Raw genomic sequence first — 19,909 nt, 5'->3', positions numbered from 1 at the left:
CACACACACACACACACACACACACACACACACACACACACACACACACACACACACACACACACACACACACACACACACACACACACACACACACACACACACACACACACACACACACACACACACACTTTCTGGGATTCAAGAACAGGGACATGTGTAGTTTGACGATCCAAATATCATGTTATTGTTTCTTTAGTAAACCATTTGGCAGTTCATACCTAATTGTTTACTATGATGGGTTTTAAGCTTGGTAAATCAGCAAAAAACCCAAAGAAGGCTACTTGAATAGGGAATTTGTCTGTATTGTATCCATAACCCGGCTATGATTAGGATGAGATTGCGTCAAAACCCATCAGATAGACATGAGTCTGATGACGAATGTCAAATCCATTATTCATAAGCTTGAAGAGAGAACATTTTGCCTTTTCAAATGCATTTTGAAAATCCTGGCTTTGGATCCTGTTAAATCGTGGAGAAAGTCCAATTGTCCCCAGAAGACAGGTATGTAGTGACAAACAAACTGAATCAGAATGTAGTCACTTTAGTAGATAAAGGTCATAAAATATTCAAATGAAGTAAAAAAATAAATCGTCAATTCAGTTTATTGGAAAAATGTGATGGAATCAATTTCATGAGTATACATTAAATACTGCAGATAGCAAACAGGTTTGTCCAGGTTTAACAAGTCTTAAACTAAAAGATTATTGGAATGTTTTTTTATATATATATTTATATATACTGTACATAAATCCAAATATTGTATCCATTACAAAACATATAGGTTCACTTAAAGTAAAAAAATATACATGAATGCAGTCCAAATGATTCAACTGTTTTTGTTCAATGAGCTTCTCCTAAAACCATTCTTAAAAGAAAAAAAGATGTCACTCAAACTTTGCACTTTTTGTGTAAATAAGTCTTATCATCACAAAGATCATTTAAGTTTTTTGAATAAATTAAATCATTGCCAAAACTTTTAGAGATTTTCTAGAATAACGTACCCTGTAAACTAAAAATTTGCCCTATTTTAGTATCATTATTTGAATTACATGCACAAAACGTAATTATTAAAATAAATCTAAAATTACACACATGAATAATGAAAAAAAACATTAAAAAAGAGCAACATGCATAAAAGAAAACCATGGCAATATCAACTGCCACACAAAGACTAAAATTATGTAAAATACATGAACTAAACAAATAATAAAAAAAAAAAAAAAAAAAAAATGTGATGGCTGACGTTCCAGTTTTCCTATTCATTTGTTCTACTAAATCAACTAAACTTGGATTTCTAACCCTTTCACAGAGAAACATTAGTCTCATCTTCTTCTTGGAAATTAGTTACTTAGTCAAGCCGAAACTGAAGAACTTTAGTAAATTGTAGCCTGCCTGAATGTAGCCCATGGTACTACAGTGCAATGCTTGCCTTTGAAGAGGCCATTACAACAGTTTAAACATTCTCCACCTTTTTCCAATCCGTCCAGCTTAACCATTTCGCTGTTAATGTCACATTTTCTGCTTTTCTCCTTTACGTATCCAGACCAAATAATATAAAAAAAGTTTATCAGCACCCTGTCAGCACACATATGGTCTAAAGTGCTCAATATAAATTGGACAGGAAAACATTAAGCACTCAAAAAATGTCCCAAATTTAACCAAAAAAGGTTGAATAGAAAAATCTTCCCATACTTCCCTTCTGTGAAACTGCAGGCCCTCAAAGTTTCAATATTTTGAAACTTTGGTGTAGTACTCAGTGCGTACGTTCTTACAAAGGCAAATCGAGAGGATCATTCCCAAAACCTGTGAAAAAGAAAAACAATCAAGTCAACCATTTTCAGCCTCAGATTAAATAAGCAACTTCAAATGGACACAAAAAAACAGAATTGGTCTCAACTGCGAGTAGTCTTCCTCTAGCCAAAATACCTAAATGAGTTGCTTCCTTATTATTTAGGTACTTTGTGAAAGTTCTTCACGAAAAGAGAGGCGTATGTCTATTTACAATCGGGAGTGACGTTAAAGCGGCTTCCTTTAACAATGAAAGATCATAACTAAGAAAGAAACTTGATGTTAGATTGACCAACATATGCCATGGAAAGATGAAGTGTATCATTTACAGACAATGTTTCTTTTGCTTACTACTGAAATGGAAGCTTCCTGCACTAACAATAGGCCTATAACTGCTACTTATTAAGGAACTGGCAACTGTAGACACAGTCCCACAAGTCAGCTTAAAGGGATACGAGTAAACATATGCAGCGAACCGGAGGCAAATGCTAAACCAGCAAAATCCCATTCTGCGCAATGATGAATTTGGGATTAAACTAATTGTCTGAATCTGGGTGAAACAGTCAATTTGAAGGGGAATACATCTGCATTCATATGCACCATTATAAGCGCAGGCAATGATATGTGATTTCCACTTTGCAAGGTAATGAAAAGTTTATTTTCTTTGTTTTTTTTTTAATCTGCAAATTAGCCCAGATGTTGACGCGTGGCATCTTGTTATGGCAATTGTGAGGGTTTGAAGTTAGGAGTCTATCTCTAGGTCTTAGAAAAATCAGATTTTGTGCCATTATTTGCGCCAAACGAAGACATATGTACTTTCTGCTTATCCTAGCAAAAACATTATAAAAACCCATTTGCAGGTGCCATGTTTCCATTTTGTATGTTTTAAAGGGGACATATTATACCACCAGTTGTGAGTGTGATTAGCCTTACAAGCCGTTTCGAAAATGTGCCCCATATGACATCACTAGTGGGCGTGTCCACCTAGATCTGTGATGGATAGATGAGCAACGTTTACTTCAGTCCACTAGTAGGCTGGTAGACTGATCTATCCAGCACAGATCTAGGTGGACACCCCCACTAGTGATGTCCTATGGGGCAGAATTTCCAAACGGCTTGTAAGGCTAATGACACTCACACCTGGTGGTATAATATGTCTCCTTTAATGAATCGCACTGTACCTCGATCACAGCCACGGCCAGACAGATGCCTAGGACCACTCCCACATTGGTGATAAGCCACCCCTCCACACTGGCTGAGCAGCCCTGGAAAAAACACAAAGCAAACCCTTGTAACCCCACAGAACCATACCACACAGTCGAATAACTTTAAGCAGAGCCACCTAGATTGCCCTTTCCAATCAAAACCACAAGGCAAACCGGATCTTCACCAAACCACCAGGGCTGTGGCGGAAATCAAAGGGAAACTGCAACGAGGGATCCGATTCATACCTGTGCAGTGACATTTTTGGTCTGCGACATCAACTCGCCATGGACCATCGGTTGGACCATTGCACCCTGGGCGTTCTTCTAATCCCACCAAGGGCCGCGATGGTTCAAATTCTTTGCAATATATCTTTGCGGAAGCCGAGTTGATGTTGCAGGCAGTGACTTTTTCAAAACACGCGTCGGAAGGAGTTCTCTCATGTCAGATAAACGCAGAGTGTGACGGGGGTCCCCCTGAAGCAAGCCTCTACTTACCGCTTCGTACACCGGCCACTCTGATGTCTGGGCCTCACAGAAGCCGCTGTCGGAGGTGTTCCCCGTTGCCAGGGAAATGTTCTGGCAGGAGCAGGGGAACAGCAGCTGGGAGCTGTTAACGATCACCATGTTGCCATTCCAGTCCGCGTGACCAGTCCACCCACAGCAGTCCATCTACAGCCAGGAGCCCCGCGCAAGGGTTAGCAAGAGGTTTGGGAGGGAGAGAGATGTTAGGCATTTGACACGCATGGAAGAGGTTATGGGAGGACAAGACCTTAGTCCTCATTTTAAAGCATGCATACAAGGCTTCACTGAGGTGGCTTTACTAGCCATGGTCAGGAAAGACGGGGTTGTCTCAGATCAGGGTTACTTGTGTCCCCAAAGTCCCGAAGTCCATCAAATGTGCCTGGTGTCAATTGTCTGTGGAACAGACGTCTATTTGCTTGATCAAAAAATAAGTATGCCAATCTTAGCTGTAATCCTGTTTATTGCCGAGTTCAAATCGGTTTAACCCTTAAAGTGGATCTGTGAGTAATGCTTTTCAGCCATAACCCCATCCGAAAAGAAATCTGAGCGATACAAATAACCAGCGCAATGACGTTCTGCATCGCTAAAGATATGATGCCTATAAGCACAGTTGAGAAACAGGGCTTTAAAAAGCGAATGAGTCTCATGGATGCATAGTAAGCTCTCTCTCAGTACAGTTATATATTTGTCATTTTATGTAATCAATGTTCAGTATACTATCTCACAGCAGTTATTTCCATATTATTTTACTTATTTAATCAATGTTTAGTATCCTACCGCTAAAATGTTGGAGAAGTTTGAAACAAGGCATTTGATTTGCTGGGAATCTCAGCAGTTACTCACATTATTATTTTAATTATTCAGTGTTTAACCTAATGCCATGTCGGTTCTGTTGAATGTTTTTTTTTATTATGAACCATAATTAACCTTCTGGTTTCTTTAGGGTTCAGTCCTAAGAGAGTACTCTTAAAAATGTAAATTGAGCGTTATTATAAAATATACATTCTGATAATCATCTGTATCCATCAATATCATAATCATATTGTAATATAATTTCTGGCCATATGGTCCAGAGTACCTACAGCGGCACTTCAATTTGTATTCACTCCAACATTAGTGGCCTCAGATATCAGTGTGTTCTAAACCCATGGAAGACCAGTTGAGGATCCCTCCATTAGGCTCTCCTCTGGCTCCACCCACCGTCCGCTGGATGTAGTCCCATGCCTGCTCCGTGCTGGAGTTCTTGGTGCCGTAGCTGTCCAGCACCTTGGTCACGATCTTGGACATCTCTGTATTTAACTGTGGGAAAGAAAAAAAAAAAAAATAGATTCTACTTAAAGATTTGTCTTTTTCCCCCAGGCTAAATAAACAAAGTTTTTAAGTTTTAAGGTTTGTGGCGTACACAATGGTAGCGTTCACTGTTGAACAGAGGATTGAGAGGACTGTGTTAAGGTGTGTCATAATGAAGACTAGATGAAGGTAAATGACTAATTCATAGCAGGCAAACATCATTACCAACTGAGAGTCCCAAACTCTGTCAGGATGAATACGACTGCAGGGGCCCCAGTCAGATCATTGCAGAAGTAACAAAAAAGCTGATCTCCACAAAGCCTTGAAAGTTAATTTGGCAAAGAGCACAGATTAATCCCACTGCGCACTGGCTGCCAATGATTGCTGACAGTAGAGCCTGTCATCCTAGACCGCTGGCTTTTACTGGGAAACATGTGTGAGCGTGGTTTACGAGGAAATGACTTCTTTCTTTCTCTAATGATGTTCCTGTATGTTCAGTTACATTCATCAAGAACAGTGCTTGTGATTTTCTTTGCATGCTCCTGCACTCAAGTGCCAATGCTGCCTTGCACTTTCCTTGGAACTTTGAAGAGCTTGAGCCTACAAAAAGCCTTTTTATTTGGTTAAAATTACTTCTTAAGTGGGAAGCTGCCTGCTTCAAACTTACACTGAAGCGCTGCTGTAACTGGGTCACACAAGGAACACCCATTGAGTTCATCCACACAGCACTTAAGTTATAGTGTACTTTGGCTCTTTCGAAGTGTCACTCAGATAAATCGTGTGTATTTTTACCAATATAAACTGTTTTCAGAAACTACAAGAAATCTATTTTGTGGCGTCTGCCCTATTTTGAAATGTCACACAACATTTTTAAACTCTAAAGTGGGCATGGCGCTGCAGCACCACCAATATGTGCTTTGGGGAGAAACCTGATGGATATGCATCAATCAAAAACTAGTTTTTCTACAAATGCCATCTTGTTTACCCAGACCCCCACCCCCCCCCCCCCATCATGCACTCCTGCTGATGGATCTGCAAGAGTTTTATTTTGGATGCCTTAAATTAACTTACTTTAAAAGAATGGATGAAGAAGCAACCATTTGTTAGCTGCCAGTCTGACCAAACAAAGACACCAGCTTCTCGGGTTTCTTCATACTCAGGGCTTCCTTGCCTAATTTCCTTGGTGGCGATTGATCCCACTAAAGTCTGGTTAATTATGACATTAGCCTATACCTAAAATATACACCAGGGGGTGCTAGTCAACCAAATTATGTCACTAATTTAAATATTTGATTGACAAGGGGCAAGAAAAACTGCATTCCTCAACTTAACAATGGAAGAAAAATACTTGGACACAATAAGTGGAGAATGCTGACCTTATGTAACTGGGTTTGGTCAAAACCTAACATGAACTGATTTAGGAAATATGAAACAGAACTGGTTAAAAGGAAGCGTCATCACTCACCACGTCTTTCTGGAAATAGATGAGTGCACCTGCCGCCACCTGGGCCAATAAGATCAGCAGGAGGCAAGCAAAGTACTGTGGAAAATACAGCAATTATTAAAAATAAAAGTATTTATCTTCTTATCTGTGTTTAGACATTTGGCCATAACAGAGATTGTTGGGACACACACACACACACACACATACCAGGCCCAGCAGACAGCGAATCTCATAAATGGCTCCCAGGCATCCTACAAAGCCCATCAGCATGGAGAAGGCTCCTACACCAATCAGGATGTACGAGGCCGCTTTCAGAGCCAATGAGGAGTCCTCTGTAAAAACAACACATTCTACATCAGGTTTGTCATGTCATACAATGTCATAGATAATTGGGTCATACATCCAATGACTTAAAGATAAAGAGACGATTAGCCGGCTCAGAAGGTAGTTATTCATGTCCAATGTAGTTTCTCATAATGACCAGACTTCTTTGTACCTGAAGTGAATATAGCCATCGTCAAGCTATTCGTGCCTGTAATGTTTTCTTGACAGCAAAGTATTTGGTTGAAAGGTGCATGATCATGTGACGACACATCGGCACTTTCCAATAAACATCTTAGCTAAAGAAATAACCATAGCGGAAAAGTACATTTGAAACACACTATTAGGGGAAGTGGACCTGTTTACAGAAGGAAAGGAAACTAAAAGGAATCTGCACACCAGTCAGATTTCGGCTATGGCCAAAGTACCAGACTTCTTGACTAAAGTGACGGTACAAATGCTAACGAGTCATCCCAACTTTCAATAGTAAAGAGGAAGAGAGCACTTACAACGAGGATTATGAAATTAACTAGTTATAACATGAGGTGACATCATTTGTGATATTATTATAAGGATCCATGGACAGCACCTGTTTCTGTGTTACACAGACCTACACAACAAGGTAAGAAAGAAGCACTTGTCGAGTACAATACTGTGACTCAACTCCATAGCAATAATACGCCCAAGCGTTCAAAAGACTCCTGTGGTACCACATTGTGGGGGTAATGCAATAGGGAACCAAGAAAGAAAGTAAAAGCACTGCGCTGCAAAAGCACGGCCAGTTTAACAGATGGGTTGGAGGAAAAATGTTTTTTATTCCCCTGAATGGAATAGCATCCAAAACAGATTTGGAATTGCATTAGTCTGCAATAAGACCTCCATGCATACTATGTAATCAATTAAAAACAAAAAAGGGGTCCAAAAACATGCCAAACCCGCTTGCAGCTTCTGCACAGATCCTCTGTGGTTTAGGCAGGTCGCCATCGTGAGACACAACAGCGTCAAGGACGCCCGTTATGTGGTATGCATTAAATCAAAGAGCCTAGGAGAGGAACCTTAGGAGACTGGAGTCAGGAACGTTTACAGTCCCTCTTGATATTCCATAAACACTCCTGCAGAATAGCACCAATTAAAAACAGTCACACTGTTCATGTACCAATGACACACACACACACACACACGTCAATCCATTTGGGAATAGGTTTAGCTGTTCCTATATGTTTTGCGCATGTGAAACTCATAATATGTGCACATTTGCAAAACTGGTGACGTGGGACAGCTTCCTACGGATTCAACCACCACCCTCCCCCGATGAGTGTATTTGGGAGAACAGAGGACACTTTAGTGCTACGGCCTGTTTCATTCACATCGTGCAACCACCATAGTCATCCCACAACCCAGCGGTTTCATGTTTGAGTCACTACAGGCCTCGGGAAAGACAACAACAACAACAACGTGGCCTAAAGAGAAGCAGCATTGGGATGACGTCATCCACCGCATCAAGCTGGGCCAAGCTCATTGGTTCACCCCTGTGCTCATCAAGCTGGGCCAAGCTCATTGGTTCACCCCTGTGCTCATCAAGCTGGGCCAAGCTCATTGGTTCACCCCTGTGCTCATCATGCTGGGCCAAGCTCACTGTTCACCCATGTGTTCATCATGATAGGCCAGGCTCACTGGATCTCCACTGTGCTCATTCTGAAACGTGCCATTGATCACACAATCAATACATCTCATTTAACAGCAGCCGAACAAGCGACCCACTGTACTTTAACCCACTACTACTTGTGGTTCATGTCGAATGACACCCAGTACTCAGAAGCCTCTCTCATAGTGTGTGGATGTGTTGGCAAGCGGGCATTGGTGAGTAAGGGACTGAGGGTGCTGGGCTGATGTGATGCATGCTGGGAGAGCAGAAAGAGGCCAGTGTCCTTCCATAGGACACCTGCGACACACACACACACACACACACACACACACACACACACACACACACACACACACACACACACACACACACACACACACACACACACACACACACACACACACACACACACTCACTCCGTTCGTAATCTGCACTTCATTTGTATTTTCTATCAATACTGAAACTCTCTTGCACATAAGACGAGAGCAAGAGAAAGAAACAAAGAGATTGAAAACGGGTCGAGCGAGTTGTTCCCTTAGGCCGTTGTTTCCAAAATGTGTGCTGCCCTACATGCACTCGACAAGTGGATAGCAAATCCTCTTGTGCCATTTGTTGCCTATTATGCATGCAATACAAAAACCTAATTTATAGTTACCAAAAATGACATCATCGCCGCTCCCACGCATTATTCATATGTTCATTTGTCCCATGTTGCGCACCTTTGAAATGTTGCCGCATTTCACAGAGAATGTGCCAACTGCGTTCCAAATCATAGATGTTTATCAGCCATGTTTAATAATAACAACAAGGAAAACCTATAAAGGTTACTACCAACCACAGCTTTCCCATTCGTTACTTTACATGTTCAGTGCCCCTTATTGTCAAGGAGAATATCGCTGATTTTGAAAAAGCACATACAATAATTGACAGACAAAAGAAAAAAGACTGCCAAATTGAAAACAGGCACTTACGCAGGACAGCTAAGAAGCTCTGATTGTCTAAAAGGAGCCAAAGACCGAAGCCCATGATGACAGCCCCAAACAGCTGTGGAAATAAAAAGAGAAAGGGGTGACTTTAGCAGGGGTGCAGAAGGTCTGGGACATTGCTTACTACCTTCAGTGAATGAGTGAGTGTGATACATACGCGTATCTGTTCATAGTAAAAAGAACAAATTTGGGTCTAACTTTAACCTTTTTCTTTGCATTACATCAGAATACATTAGATACATTCATTTCCCCATTAGAGTAGGGGAGGGCTGAGTGAGAGAAGATGCACGTGTACAGAACGGGTCATCATTACTCATTTTCACATGAGGTCAAGCATAGATGACTGGCTTAAGAGAAAACTCACGAAGAAGATCAGGTTGAAGACGAAGAGGAAGTACTTGGTTACTCTGGTACAGCCTTCCCCCATGGTTCTGGATCTGTAGAAACAGGTAACCAGAACGTCATGTTTCAAAAGTACACATACAGACAGGTGGAGAGCTCCAAGTACATGGGCCATGGTCCACAAGGGAAATTAGTAAATGATGGGAGCTCAGTCTTGTAGATCCAACTATCAGTGTATTAGGGCTGTTCTATACTGGAAAGAACATTTGTGGTAATGACATTAGATGAAGCATGACAGAGATAGATTACAATCTAATAAGTATACACATAGATCCCAGAATAACCTATATATGCATTCTGAATGGGATTGTTTTATATCAAAGCCATTGCATTGAGTTTATTATTTAAAATAAGTCACAAAAATCACTCGTATACCGCCACAGGATATGGGATCAGTTAAAACAGCAGACACAACACTGCATCCCTATGTGATGTGCACGTTCCCATTACCATCACAAAAGAAAGACAAAACAGGCGAGAAGGTGTCTGTGAATGTGTGTACGTGCATGCGTGTGTGATATGGATTTGCTGTGAGAATGAGCTTGATGTGAAGCAGTGGTGACAGATGCAAAGGAAACACTGATCTACATTGGCTAAGCTGGCCTGGATGTTCGCGATAGGGGCTGGGGCAGTTAAATCTCTGGGATTACACTCTACACCAGCCATCATAATTAAACATACAATGTGAGTTAAGTCCAAACAGAAAAGTGTGAACGGAGTTGTGTACAGAGTCGTGCACAGGCCAGGCGTTTCCCCTCTGTCTCCAGTTAAAAAATAAATCACTTTGTTAGAGCCAAAGCTAGGCACCATCTCTCCAGTCTCCATTAGCTCACTTCATTCTAGTCTTCTTTCTGACAATACAGAAAGAAAGAAAAAGAATATGCTCCATTTCCACAGCTGCATTCTCCCTCATTCCCTAAACGTGTTATCTCCTTCTACCATTAATCATGTGCAGTGCCCCTTTTATTAGGGTGCACTAAATGTACAGATGTTACAGAGTTATGTAGCGATGGTTCAATAGACTCCTTTTTTTGGGCTCGATGGGCACTGTGCCTTGGCAGCCGAAAAGCCAATATTCCCACTGCTGGAAGTAGGTTAGTGTTACAACATGGCTTATGTTCCACTTCTACTCTGGATGGTCTGTTTGGGATTAGTGGACACCCTGTGAAGAGAGCCGTGTCTATGTATGCAAGCATGTATGTACTGTGTGTACAGACCTGTTCTTGTGCAGGCACGAACGGAACGAGAAAGAAAATAGTAGTTGTCTTTGGATGAACAAGAAAATGTAAACCTGTGTTTTTAACTAGTAACTTTTATGCCGCCAGTATTTACTAGGGTTGGGTATCGTTTGGGTTTATCCGAAACCTGTGCCTTCTCTGTACTTTTTAAACGGTTCCGGTGCTAAAACGGTTCTCAAACCGGTACCTAAAAGAACGAAACCGCACACACATGCACAACTTGGTATGAGTTTCACATTTAGCAGAAAGTCAGCGGTCACTGAGTTGAAGTTTAGGACATAGCACACGTTGTCACACACGCTGTTGAATGGCAACAGTGTTTGCTAGCCTACTAGATATGCAAGATTGACGGTTGGCATTAAATTACTCAACTTACACCAAGAGGAAAGGCTGCTGTGACTGATAAACATTAAAAAAAAAGAATCTATATATCTAATCATATAATAACACGGTGAAAGCAGGCAGGCATGCAGCTATGCTGCTCGCGTTTAAATTTGCGTGCATGGCGCAATATTACTGCCAAAGTCATATATAAAGCAGGTGCGCAAGGCAGCCACAGGAGACTCCAACATTGTTTTCAACCGCTCGGTACCGCGGCGTATTAATTCATACGTTTTGAAAAGAAGAGAAAGTATTTGAAGTGAATAAGCGACTCTGTTTTGGATTTGTTTATGAACAGATAGTTTTTGATGCATGCATCGTCTTTGAGATTGTTTGTTACTTTGAAATCACACACACACACACACACACACACACACACACACACACACACACACACACACACACACACACACACACACACACACACACACACACACACACACACACACACACACACACACACACACACACACACACACACACGATCTTCAATCAAAACAACATCAAGTAAGTGATGCCGCAGCGCTTTGACAACTCCGTCCCAAGGCGCCCATATGTTGAAAGCCGTGACACTCTTTTACCAGTTGGCCTGAAATACCAGGCCTCGTAGTAATGGACTTATAAAGAAAGTCGTAGTGGTTCCATGCGTGTTTAGAAGCGCAACATTGAAAAGGGTCCCGTCAGTGTCGCGCAACGTTGCGAATGTTGTGTAATCAAATACACCTGTATGGCGGTATATTAAAGAAAAACTCATAACGAAAACTACACACCGTTATTCGGTGTGAACCGGTATACCGCCCAGCACTAACGCAAGTTGACACCGCAACACCATAGGGATGGGGCAGGGGGCATTAAAATAAGTCAGGCATCGTTATGAGGCACCGAAATGTGCGTTCTTATTAGATCTTGGTACTACCGTTTACGTCGGAACCCGTTCCCTACTGGAACCTAGTTTTGTTGCTCAACCCTACTATTTACTCCATTAAAAAACATTGGAACTAGAAACATTTTAAACATAAAATGCTCCCATCAAATGTCAATCAATTCAGGAAATGTCCATAAATGGTTTTATTCTCATCAACTTTTCCTCCCACCGTGAGAATATCTCACACGCAATAATCGTCTGAAAATGATATAGCTGTAAATGTAGCTACAGCTCACGCCACTAGATGGTGCCGTTGGGAAAACATACATAGTGCAGGTTTAAGTTTGGATGAACATCTGGAAGTCCCACAACAAGAGAGAGAGAACCGAATAGAGTGGCCACCCCCTAACTTAACTAAAGTACTTTGAGTTACTCAATCTGATACCGTTGATGGTTTGCTCAAATTTGGCCTGGCTATGGTCATATTGTCAATACATAGGAATGCCAAAGTAGTAGATTATAACCAGACACATTTTAGAAAAAGCTGAATATATTGTTTTAGCTTTGGAAGTGTTTAAAATCCAATACTTATCCAACTAAATATGTTTGTATCCAATTGGATGAAATGAACCTGAGTAGTGCATGTTTCTGTTCCACTTGAAGAGAAGCTAGGGAAAATCTACAACATTGCTTGTTTTAGCAGCTTAACAAAAAGGTTTTTTTCACATAGTTTGATAACAAAACTCTTTGCAACAAATGTGCCCTCTTATTAACCTGACAACACATTTATCACATTGGATCTTCATTATGCAGGATACTTGGAAGTAATAATGTCTGATAAAACAAAATAAAAACAATATTAGTAAAAAGTAAAAGTGTGGAAGTAATGTAAGTAAAAGTAAAAAGACTGCATTTACCATCCTAGTGTCGCAAAAGATGGCAAGTACAGCAAAAGATTAAATTTACATTTGCTAAGAGAACAATGTTACTGTCCAATTAAAAATGTGATGCTGCCATTGTCTTAACCACTTTGTGAGTACATCTGTTGGTTGAGCCTTGTCCCTTTAAATTAACATGAACTCTTTTGTTCTTTGAAATACTCATCGTCCAGGCTTTTTATTTAAAATCGAACATTGATGATTGTGGACTTCTGAAACCATTGGTGTTCAATAACACAGCAGTGAAGCATAAGGCTGGCTCTCACCCAAAACTCTTGAGTTATTGTTCTCCATTTCTATTATCAAGAAAAATCGTCAGGCGATGTGTGAGGTCGGTTCCCATCTCAAAGGAGGAATAGGCATCTTTTCTATAAAAATGAGTGAAACTGTGTTGAAACCAGGTCGAGTCACCTGGCAATCCATACACCGCTAAGATTATTTTTAAGTTTTATGTGGTTTCCTTTATGGATCAGGACAAACAAGCCTTTCCATTCCGCTGTCCGTTGTTTCTGCTTGATCAACAACTGCTGTATTGAGCTGTACCAGGCACCGCCACCACACCAGCACACTTGCACTGAATGACGCCAGAGAGTAGGGGGTGGGTGGGGGGGGGCAGGGGTATTAATGAGTTGACTTTGATAAAAGTAGAGTTTCACTGTCTTTGTGTTTGCATGGGTCATTGTACTTTCCAATGATGACGTTGAGTTCAGAGATAACATCAGTGTGATGAGGTATTCAGAAGCTTTGTTCAACCCTCACGGTCTTACAGATTCACTACGCTATAACAAGGGGAGGTCAAATATTCTACAGCCATGATTGCTATGTGATCTGCCTGTGATCTGATCTGACTCAGTCAACTATTGTAAAAACAAAAAATAAAAGGCCAATGATCAAAGATAATCAGAAATCCTAGTTCTGTGATTGGCCAGTAAGTGTGGTGTATAGGACTAGACACTGCAACCAATTAAGAGGAGTCATAAGCCTTGTTTGCCCTAGCATGTTGAAAAACTGGGGAGTAGGTGAATTACCTTGAGTAAATGTACTAATCATGTGTCATGTTCTTTACCATGACACAGCTCAAGGACCCTCTGATGAGGAAGCGGGTTTTTAATTTGTTTTGGTGATTCCTACAAATAAAAAAGAACCCTCATTTCCACCATTCGGTCACTGAATATTTAAAAAACATCAATGTTTTTTCCCGTTTGCTGTAAAAGTGTACGTTCAACCCACCAATTTTCAATCAAACTTGATTTTGTTTGGTCGGCAACAGAGTTCGAATGAGCGTTCACGCCACCCCGAACAAACCATACTATCAGAGTAAACGCTCCAGGGTTAGATTTAAATGGACCCAAACAGCTCAGGTGTGAACGCAAACTTGTACAAGGTTTAAGGGTAACCGCCAACGGGCTGCAATGCCTTAAAGACTCCAGGGTAGAAAAATCTTGCAGTTATCCACATTTCAAGAAATGTGCAGGGGAAATGTAGCACTACCATACATGCTAGACCATAGACAGCACTCAAGATGTGGAGACACACACACACACACACACACACACACACACACACACACACACACACACACACACACACACACACACACACACACACACACACACACACACACACACACACACACACACACACACACACGTAGCAAGCATCACACTGGCTCACTCGCTGAGATAATATGCACCCCATTCTTGTTCCCTCTCGTCTCGAAAGAGCGAAGGACAGGGCCCCTACATAGAGTGCCCCCCTAAAACAATGGCAGCTTTTAGACTGAATGTTCTTCTTGGGCAACAAAGGAACAAATTGACCCAATTAGAGAGGACTCCAGCTTCACATTTCCTCCAAACAAAAACATTCTCAACACAAAACCACTAATCCATTTCTAGCCTGAAACCTCTACCAGCTCAGTTGTTAACATTTAGACTCTCACATCAGACACCTGATTCCTACTTGATATGCATTACGAAAAATGTTTAGTTATCCAGATTGTTTTTGGAGAACCAGTTCCACAGTGGAAATGTTGAGGGGGTCCTCATAATGGAAGGGTCGTGCCTGGACTTGTCAACGTGTAACCCGCCTGCCGAAAACCCCACCTCCACCCTTCATTGAGTGATAGTCTCAGACTATCCCCTTCACCCTCACCTCGTAAAAACAGCCTGTCAACTTCCATGGTGAATGTAAGCACACCGAGATTCACAATAAACAAAATGTCTTAACACTTGTTCTTCTCCTGAACCTGAGCTCATGGGTTAAGAGCCTGAAGAGTCAAAATAAATACTGAAAAGCAAACAGCCACTTCATGTCACAACATCTGCATGAATTATTAGGTGTGTAGGTAGACCTGAAGGGCAATTCCATTCAACAGGGTGGACTGGTTATGAAAATCCCTGAGTGGAGTTCACTTGAGAGGAGTTCTCCGAGATTCTCCTGAAAAGGTGTACAGAAAAAAAAAATACCCTGGTTTCTTGTGTTGTAGTTATCGCCTATTCAGTCACATTCTACCTTCTGAACAATATTGAGCTTCAAAACTTGAGGCCGTTTAAAGAGAGGTAATCAGTGTCACAAAACACATCCAGAATTTACAAATAATCCGATGCTGATTAGTGCTGACATTACCATTAGGCTATATGCCTTTTCTTTAAAGTAGGCCAACCTTATTCTCAAATATGAATTATAAGCCTATGTTTAGCCAGATATGACAATTGTTTACAGGAGTCTGGCAAATGTGTGACTTCCCAAATTAACCATCAAAAAACATCACAATCTTATTTTATCTATAGATCTATAATAAAGAGCTGTCCTTCATGAAAATGAAAGGCAACGTGATTTCTAGATAGGCCTACTGAGCTATTAAAAACACAGCCTATATCATTAGGATTAGGCATTAAAAAAACGCCAGTTATAACATGCCAAATCGCTCATACTGTCCACTGCCTAAAACGAAATCTACATTCGAATCCTCTGTACAGAAATGTAATGATGGACTCTCTGACCAACAGCAGAGCTACGTCTGCAGTTCAACGCGTAGTCCTACATTACTTCCACACGTGCCACATCACCAGTCATATTTAGTTATCCAAATACAAATATCAAAATAAAGGCGTTTATGAACGCCCGACAAGAACGTAACTAGCCTTTCGTCGCTGCCACAATTCGTACACGAACTCACACCAGACTACATGTTAAATCTAAGAGAAACAAACAGCGAACCGTATGTAAAAGTTTAACGTCGCCTGTAATTAGGTAAAGGTTGAGTTTGTCTTACGTCCAGCTACTTACATCTTTGCGTCAAGTTAAGGAGAAGTTGATAACAGTGTGCTTTCCGTGTCCTGAGAAAACTGGACTCCAACCCGGACCCGATGACCTAGACAGTGAGAACAATAAAGCGGTCTGAACTGAACTGAACGCAACCACACGGAGCACGCGAGTCTCTCTGTGCTCTGGTCCCTCCACCATGTGGTAGATATGGGAATTAACGTGTCAGATGCCCCTCTTTAACCCCTAAAGCCCCCTCGCAGTCGATAGGAATTATTGTAGACCTACTCGTTGGATTAACACAATAGCCTTCTCTGGAGTGACAATTTGATGGTTTTGTGGGTGAGGGGACACTAACGTTTAATGTAGATGTATCAGAAATAATACTAATGAAACATGCCAAGGGACAAAGAACCATATTTGTTGATTATTTGTTGGTAATTTTTGTGTGCTAAGATTTTTATTTAAAATTATTCTAGGGAATATCAACATCAAAATTAAAACCCCTTTTAATTTGTGCAAAATAATTCAAAAGAATACTCTAGTTACTAGAGTATTCTTTTAAATTATTTTGCAGAGCTATATACTAGAGTCTAGTATATAGCTCTGCTACAAAGTCATCCCTACACCATGTAAGCTTCATTATGTGGACGTACACACAGCCTGCAATGTGCTTTGGTACCAGGCAAAAGCAGCAGCACCATTCATTTTAGACCTGTGTGTGTGAATGTGTGCATGCACGTGTGTGTGTTTGTGTGTGTGTGTGTGTGTGTGTGTGTGTGTGTGTGTGTGTGTGTGTGTGTGTGTGTGTGTGTGTGTGTGTGTGTGTGTGTGTGTGTGTGTGTGTGGTGTACTGTAAGGTCAGGGTCTCTCTAACACTGTATAGTACAATAGACCTCCACAGCCTTCATTATAGGTCTCCAGTAAATCCAGTTATAAGTGATGCATGACTCTTATTCAGCACATAGAGACATTTTCTTTTTGTGTTCTCCTGGGTATAAAAACAGTAAGGTATGAACAGTTAGTGTTGAACAATGCTGGGATTAGAGTAGTATGTAGTAAAAGAACAGAAGACCCCTAAAGATTAGGATAAGATAAGAACTTTATTTAGAAGTTCAGTTGTTGGCCCATGGAATATAAAAAGATGCAATAATAAAAGAAAGAAAGTTATAGAATGTCCAGCATATGTATATGCATACATACATACATACATACATACATACCTACCTACCTACCTACCTACCTACCTACCTACCTACCTACCTACCTACCTACATACATACATACATACATACATACATACATACATACATACATACATACATACATACATACATACATACATACATACATAAAATGATAACTGTGTTACGATTATCAATAATTATTTATTATTGATTATTATCAATTATTTCCCATTACTGAGAACATAACTAGCCTGGCTACCTGACGAATCTTGTGAGCTCATGTTTCATTTTCTCTGCAGATAAGGTCTGGCTTCCATCCCATACAAAAGGGATTGCTTCTCCCAGGCCCAAAGGGCAACTGGGAGAGGCTGTTAGAGTCTCCATGGGCCAGGAGAGCTCTTCTCGATGGCTACAGGCTCCAGTTCCCGATGCCAACCTCCGAAACACGGGCATTCGGGTCACCAACGTGGCCGTCTGTGCCAGACGGGAGGTCTTCTGGCTGGATATTAAAGGGCTTAAAAAGGCTTCTAGAACAGCACTGTGGGTTCTATTCCAAATCGTTCCCAAAAAGGGACACCGTTTCAGTCGATTCTAGACCTCAGAGGTCTCAACGTTTGTTTAAAGGTACTTCTGTTTGGGATGCTTTCACCTGCTCAGGTCCTTCAAATTATTTCCAGGGGCGAGTGGTTCACCATCCTGAACCTTAGTTTTCATGTGCCAGTTGCACGAGAAATATTAGAGGTTTGCGTTCGAGGGAGCAGCGTACGAGTTCTAGGTTCTTCCGTTTAGGTTCTCCCTAGCGCTGCAGACATTTACAAAAGGGTTGGATGCTGTTCAGGCGCACCTAGCCTCGTCAGGACTTTGGATCCTGAACTATTTAGACAATTGGCTGGTGTGCGTGCCCTCAAAGGCGCACTCCATAAGAGACACTCCTATTCAAATCTCAGACTCTGCCTCAAGGTGGAGAAGAGCAATATCTTAGAAAATACAGCCTGCACAACATGGCCAAGAAGCCTCTGTTGTGGACCCAGGCCAACCTAATCTCCTTGAGAGCAGCCCATATTCCAGGAGTCCTGAACACGTTCGCGGACATGCTCTCCAGAAAAGGTCCAACAGAGGGTGTATGGAGGCTTAACCCTCGGGTGCTGGACCAGATCTGGGAGAGGTTTCGGGAAGGCCTCCCATGAGAACACAGACCTCCCAGAGTGGTTTTCAATGACAGAACCACCATGATGCCCTCGCTCACGAGAGATCCCCTTTAAGGCTGTATGCCTTGCTTCCCTTCCCATTGATCCAGGCGACGCTTGACAGGGTTCAGGTGTCGGACCACCAGTTGGTTCTGGTGGCCCTGTACTGGTTGTTCGGCCGGTTGCTTGCCCAGGTCTCGGGTCTTCCATGGCAGCACCCACTTAGGCCAGACCTGTTGTCCCAGGCTCAGGATGCTCATTGGCTTCCGGAGCCAGCACGTTTCAGGCTTTGGGCTTGGCCTTTCAGAGGCGCAGGTGGTGCAGCTTAGGTTGGCAGGAAGGTGAGGACCTTATAGAGTGCCAGGTCCCCTTCCATTAATCTGGCCTACCATCAGCATTGACGCATCTTTTGCTCCTGCTGTGTGGATCATAATGCCTTCACTGAATCCTGTGGGGTTCAGACGATCTGACATTTTCTGCAGTCCTTACAGGATGGCGCCTAAGTGCCTCTATTATTGAGCAATATTGGCAGGTCATGGAGAGAGTGAGTGAGTTTTTTTGCCAAAGGAGCAATCGTTCCCTCTCCTTTGGCCAGCCCTGTGTCTCTCATCTCTTATTCGCAATGAAACAAATTCAGAATACATTATCGAGGAACCTGAAACGCTATGTTGCCTGTCAGAGTACATTTTCCTTTCCTGTGGCTTTAAATTTGGAGATTATCCTATGAGAATATTATCGCAGCCCGCAAGCTAGAGGCAGACAGTTAAAGGTAAATAACATGACTTTCTGATACTATTTTCTCTTATTAATATTATTCTCTGCCGATTTGGAATTTTTCCATGTTACCTCTCCTTTCTCTACTTTAACCAATGAGCTAAGACCGTACAGCGCCACATGTGTGTGCGTGTGGATATACACACTGTAACGCAAGGGTTGTAGACTTCTATGTTATTTTGATAACCATCCTGCTGTTCGGGTTCTCTGACGTCTCTGGTATTTCCACACAGAGACTCTTGTGGGGGTTATCTCAGCCGTGGTTGAAAAGGAATTGTAGTGCATGAGTAGCCTACATGGACCGTCCGCAACCTGGAAGAGAAAGCGATTGTTGCCCGCGATTGTTTCCCGCCGGAGCCCCGCCGCTGCAGGGCTCCGGCGGGAAACAATCGCGGTCAACAATCACGGGCAACGATCCCTTTCTCCTCCATGTCACAGTCCAGTCTACTTCAGATTAATGTGGAAGTAG

The 19,909-nt window shown here is 41.8% G+C and overlaps 1 protein-coding gene across 2 annotated transcripts; it reads right to left on the bottom strand.

The window, feature by feature from the left end:
* Positions 1-587: 587 nt before the first annotated feature.
* On the bottom strand, positions 588-16,509 carry LOC115559001 (CD82 antigen). 2 transcript variants are annotated; one of them, XM_030377590.1, is made up of 9 exons: positions 16,317-16,509; positions 9,569-9,641; positions 9,190-9,262; positions 6,460-6,584; positions 6,274-6,348; positions 4,719-4,817; positions 3,492-3,665; positions 2,973-3,056; positions 588-1,806 (listed from the first exon to the last, which is right to left on the bottom strand). In XM_030377590.1, the coding sequence occupies exons 2-9, from the start codon at positions 9,629-9,631 to the stop codon at positions 1,729-1,731; spliced, it is 771 nt and encodes a 256-aa protein (XP_030233450.1). In that variant the 5' UTR covers positions 9,632-9,641; positions 16,317-16,509; the 3' UTR covers positions 588-1,728. The 2 variants fall into 2 exon arrangements, with proteins under 2 accessions (XP_030233450.1, XP_030233451.1); XM_030377591.1 differs by having other exon boundaries at positions 16,303-16,481.
* Positions 16,510-19,909: the final 3,400 nt, after the last annotated feature.

Source organism: Gadus morhua, chromosome 14 (assembly GCF_902167405.1).
Source record: "Gadus morhua chromosome 14, gadMor3.0, whole genome shotgun sequence".
NCBI classification, from domain to species: domain Eukaryota; kingdom Metazoa; phylum Chordata; class Actinopteri; order Gadiformes; family Gadidae; genus Gadus; species Gadus morhua.
This window is presented reverse-complemented; position numbering and strand designations above follow the sequence as displayed.

Excerpts from the sequence above, each read along its gene's own strand:
- LOC115559001 (XM_030377590.1), bottom strand. The coding sequence starts at position 9,631 with ATGGGGGAAGGCTGTACCAGAGTAACCAAGTACTTCCTCTTCGTCTTC. Across the intron at positions 4,818-6,273 it reads TCTATTTCCAGAAAGACGTG|TTAAATACAGAGATGTCCAA; the intron begins GTGAGTGATGAC and ends TCTTTCCCACAG. Across the intron at positions 1,807-2,972 it reads TGGCCGTGGCTGTGATCGAG|GTTTTGGGAATGATCCTCTC; the intron begins GTACAGTGCGAT and ends TCTTTTTCACAG.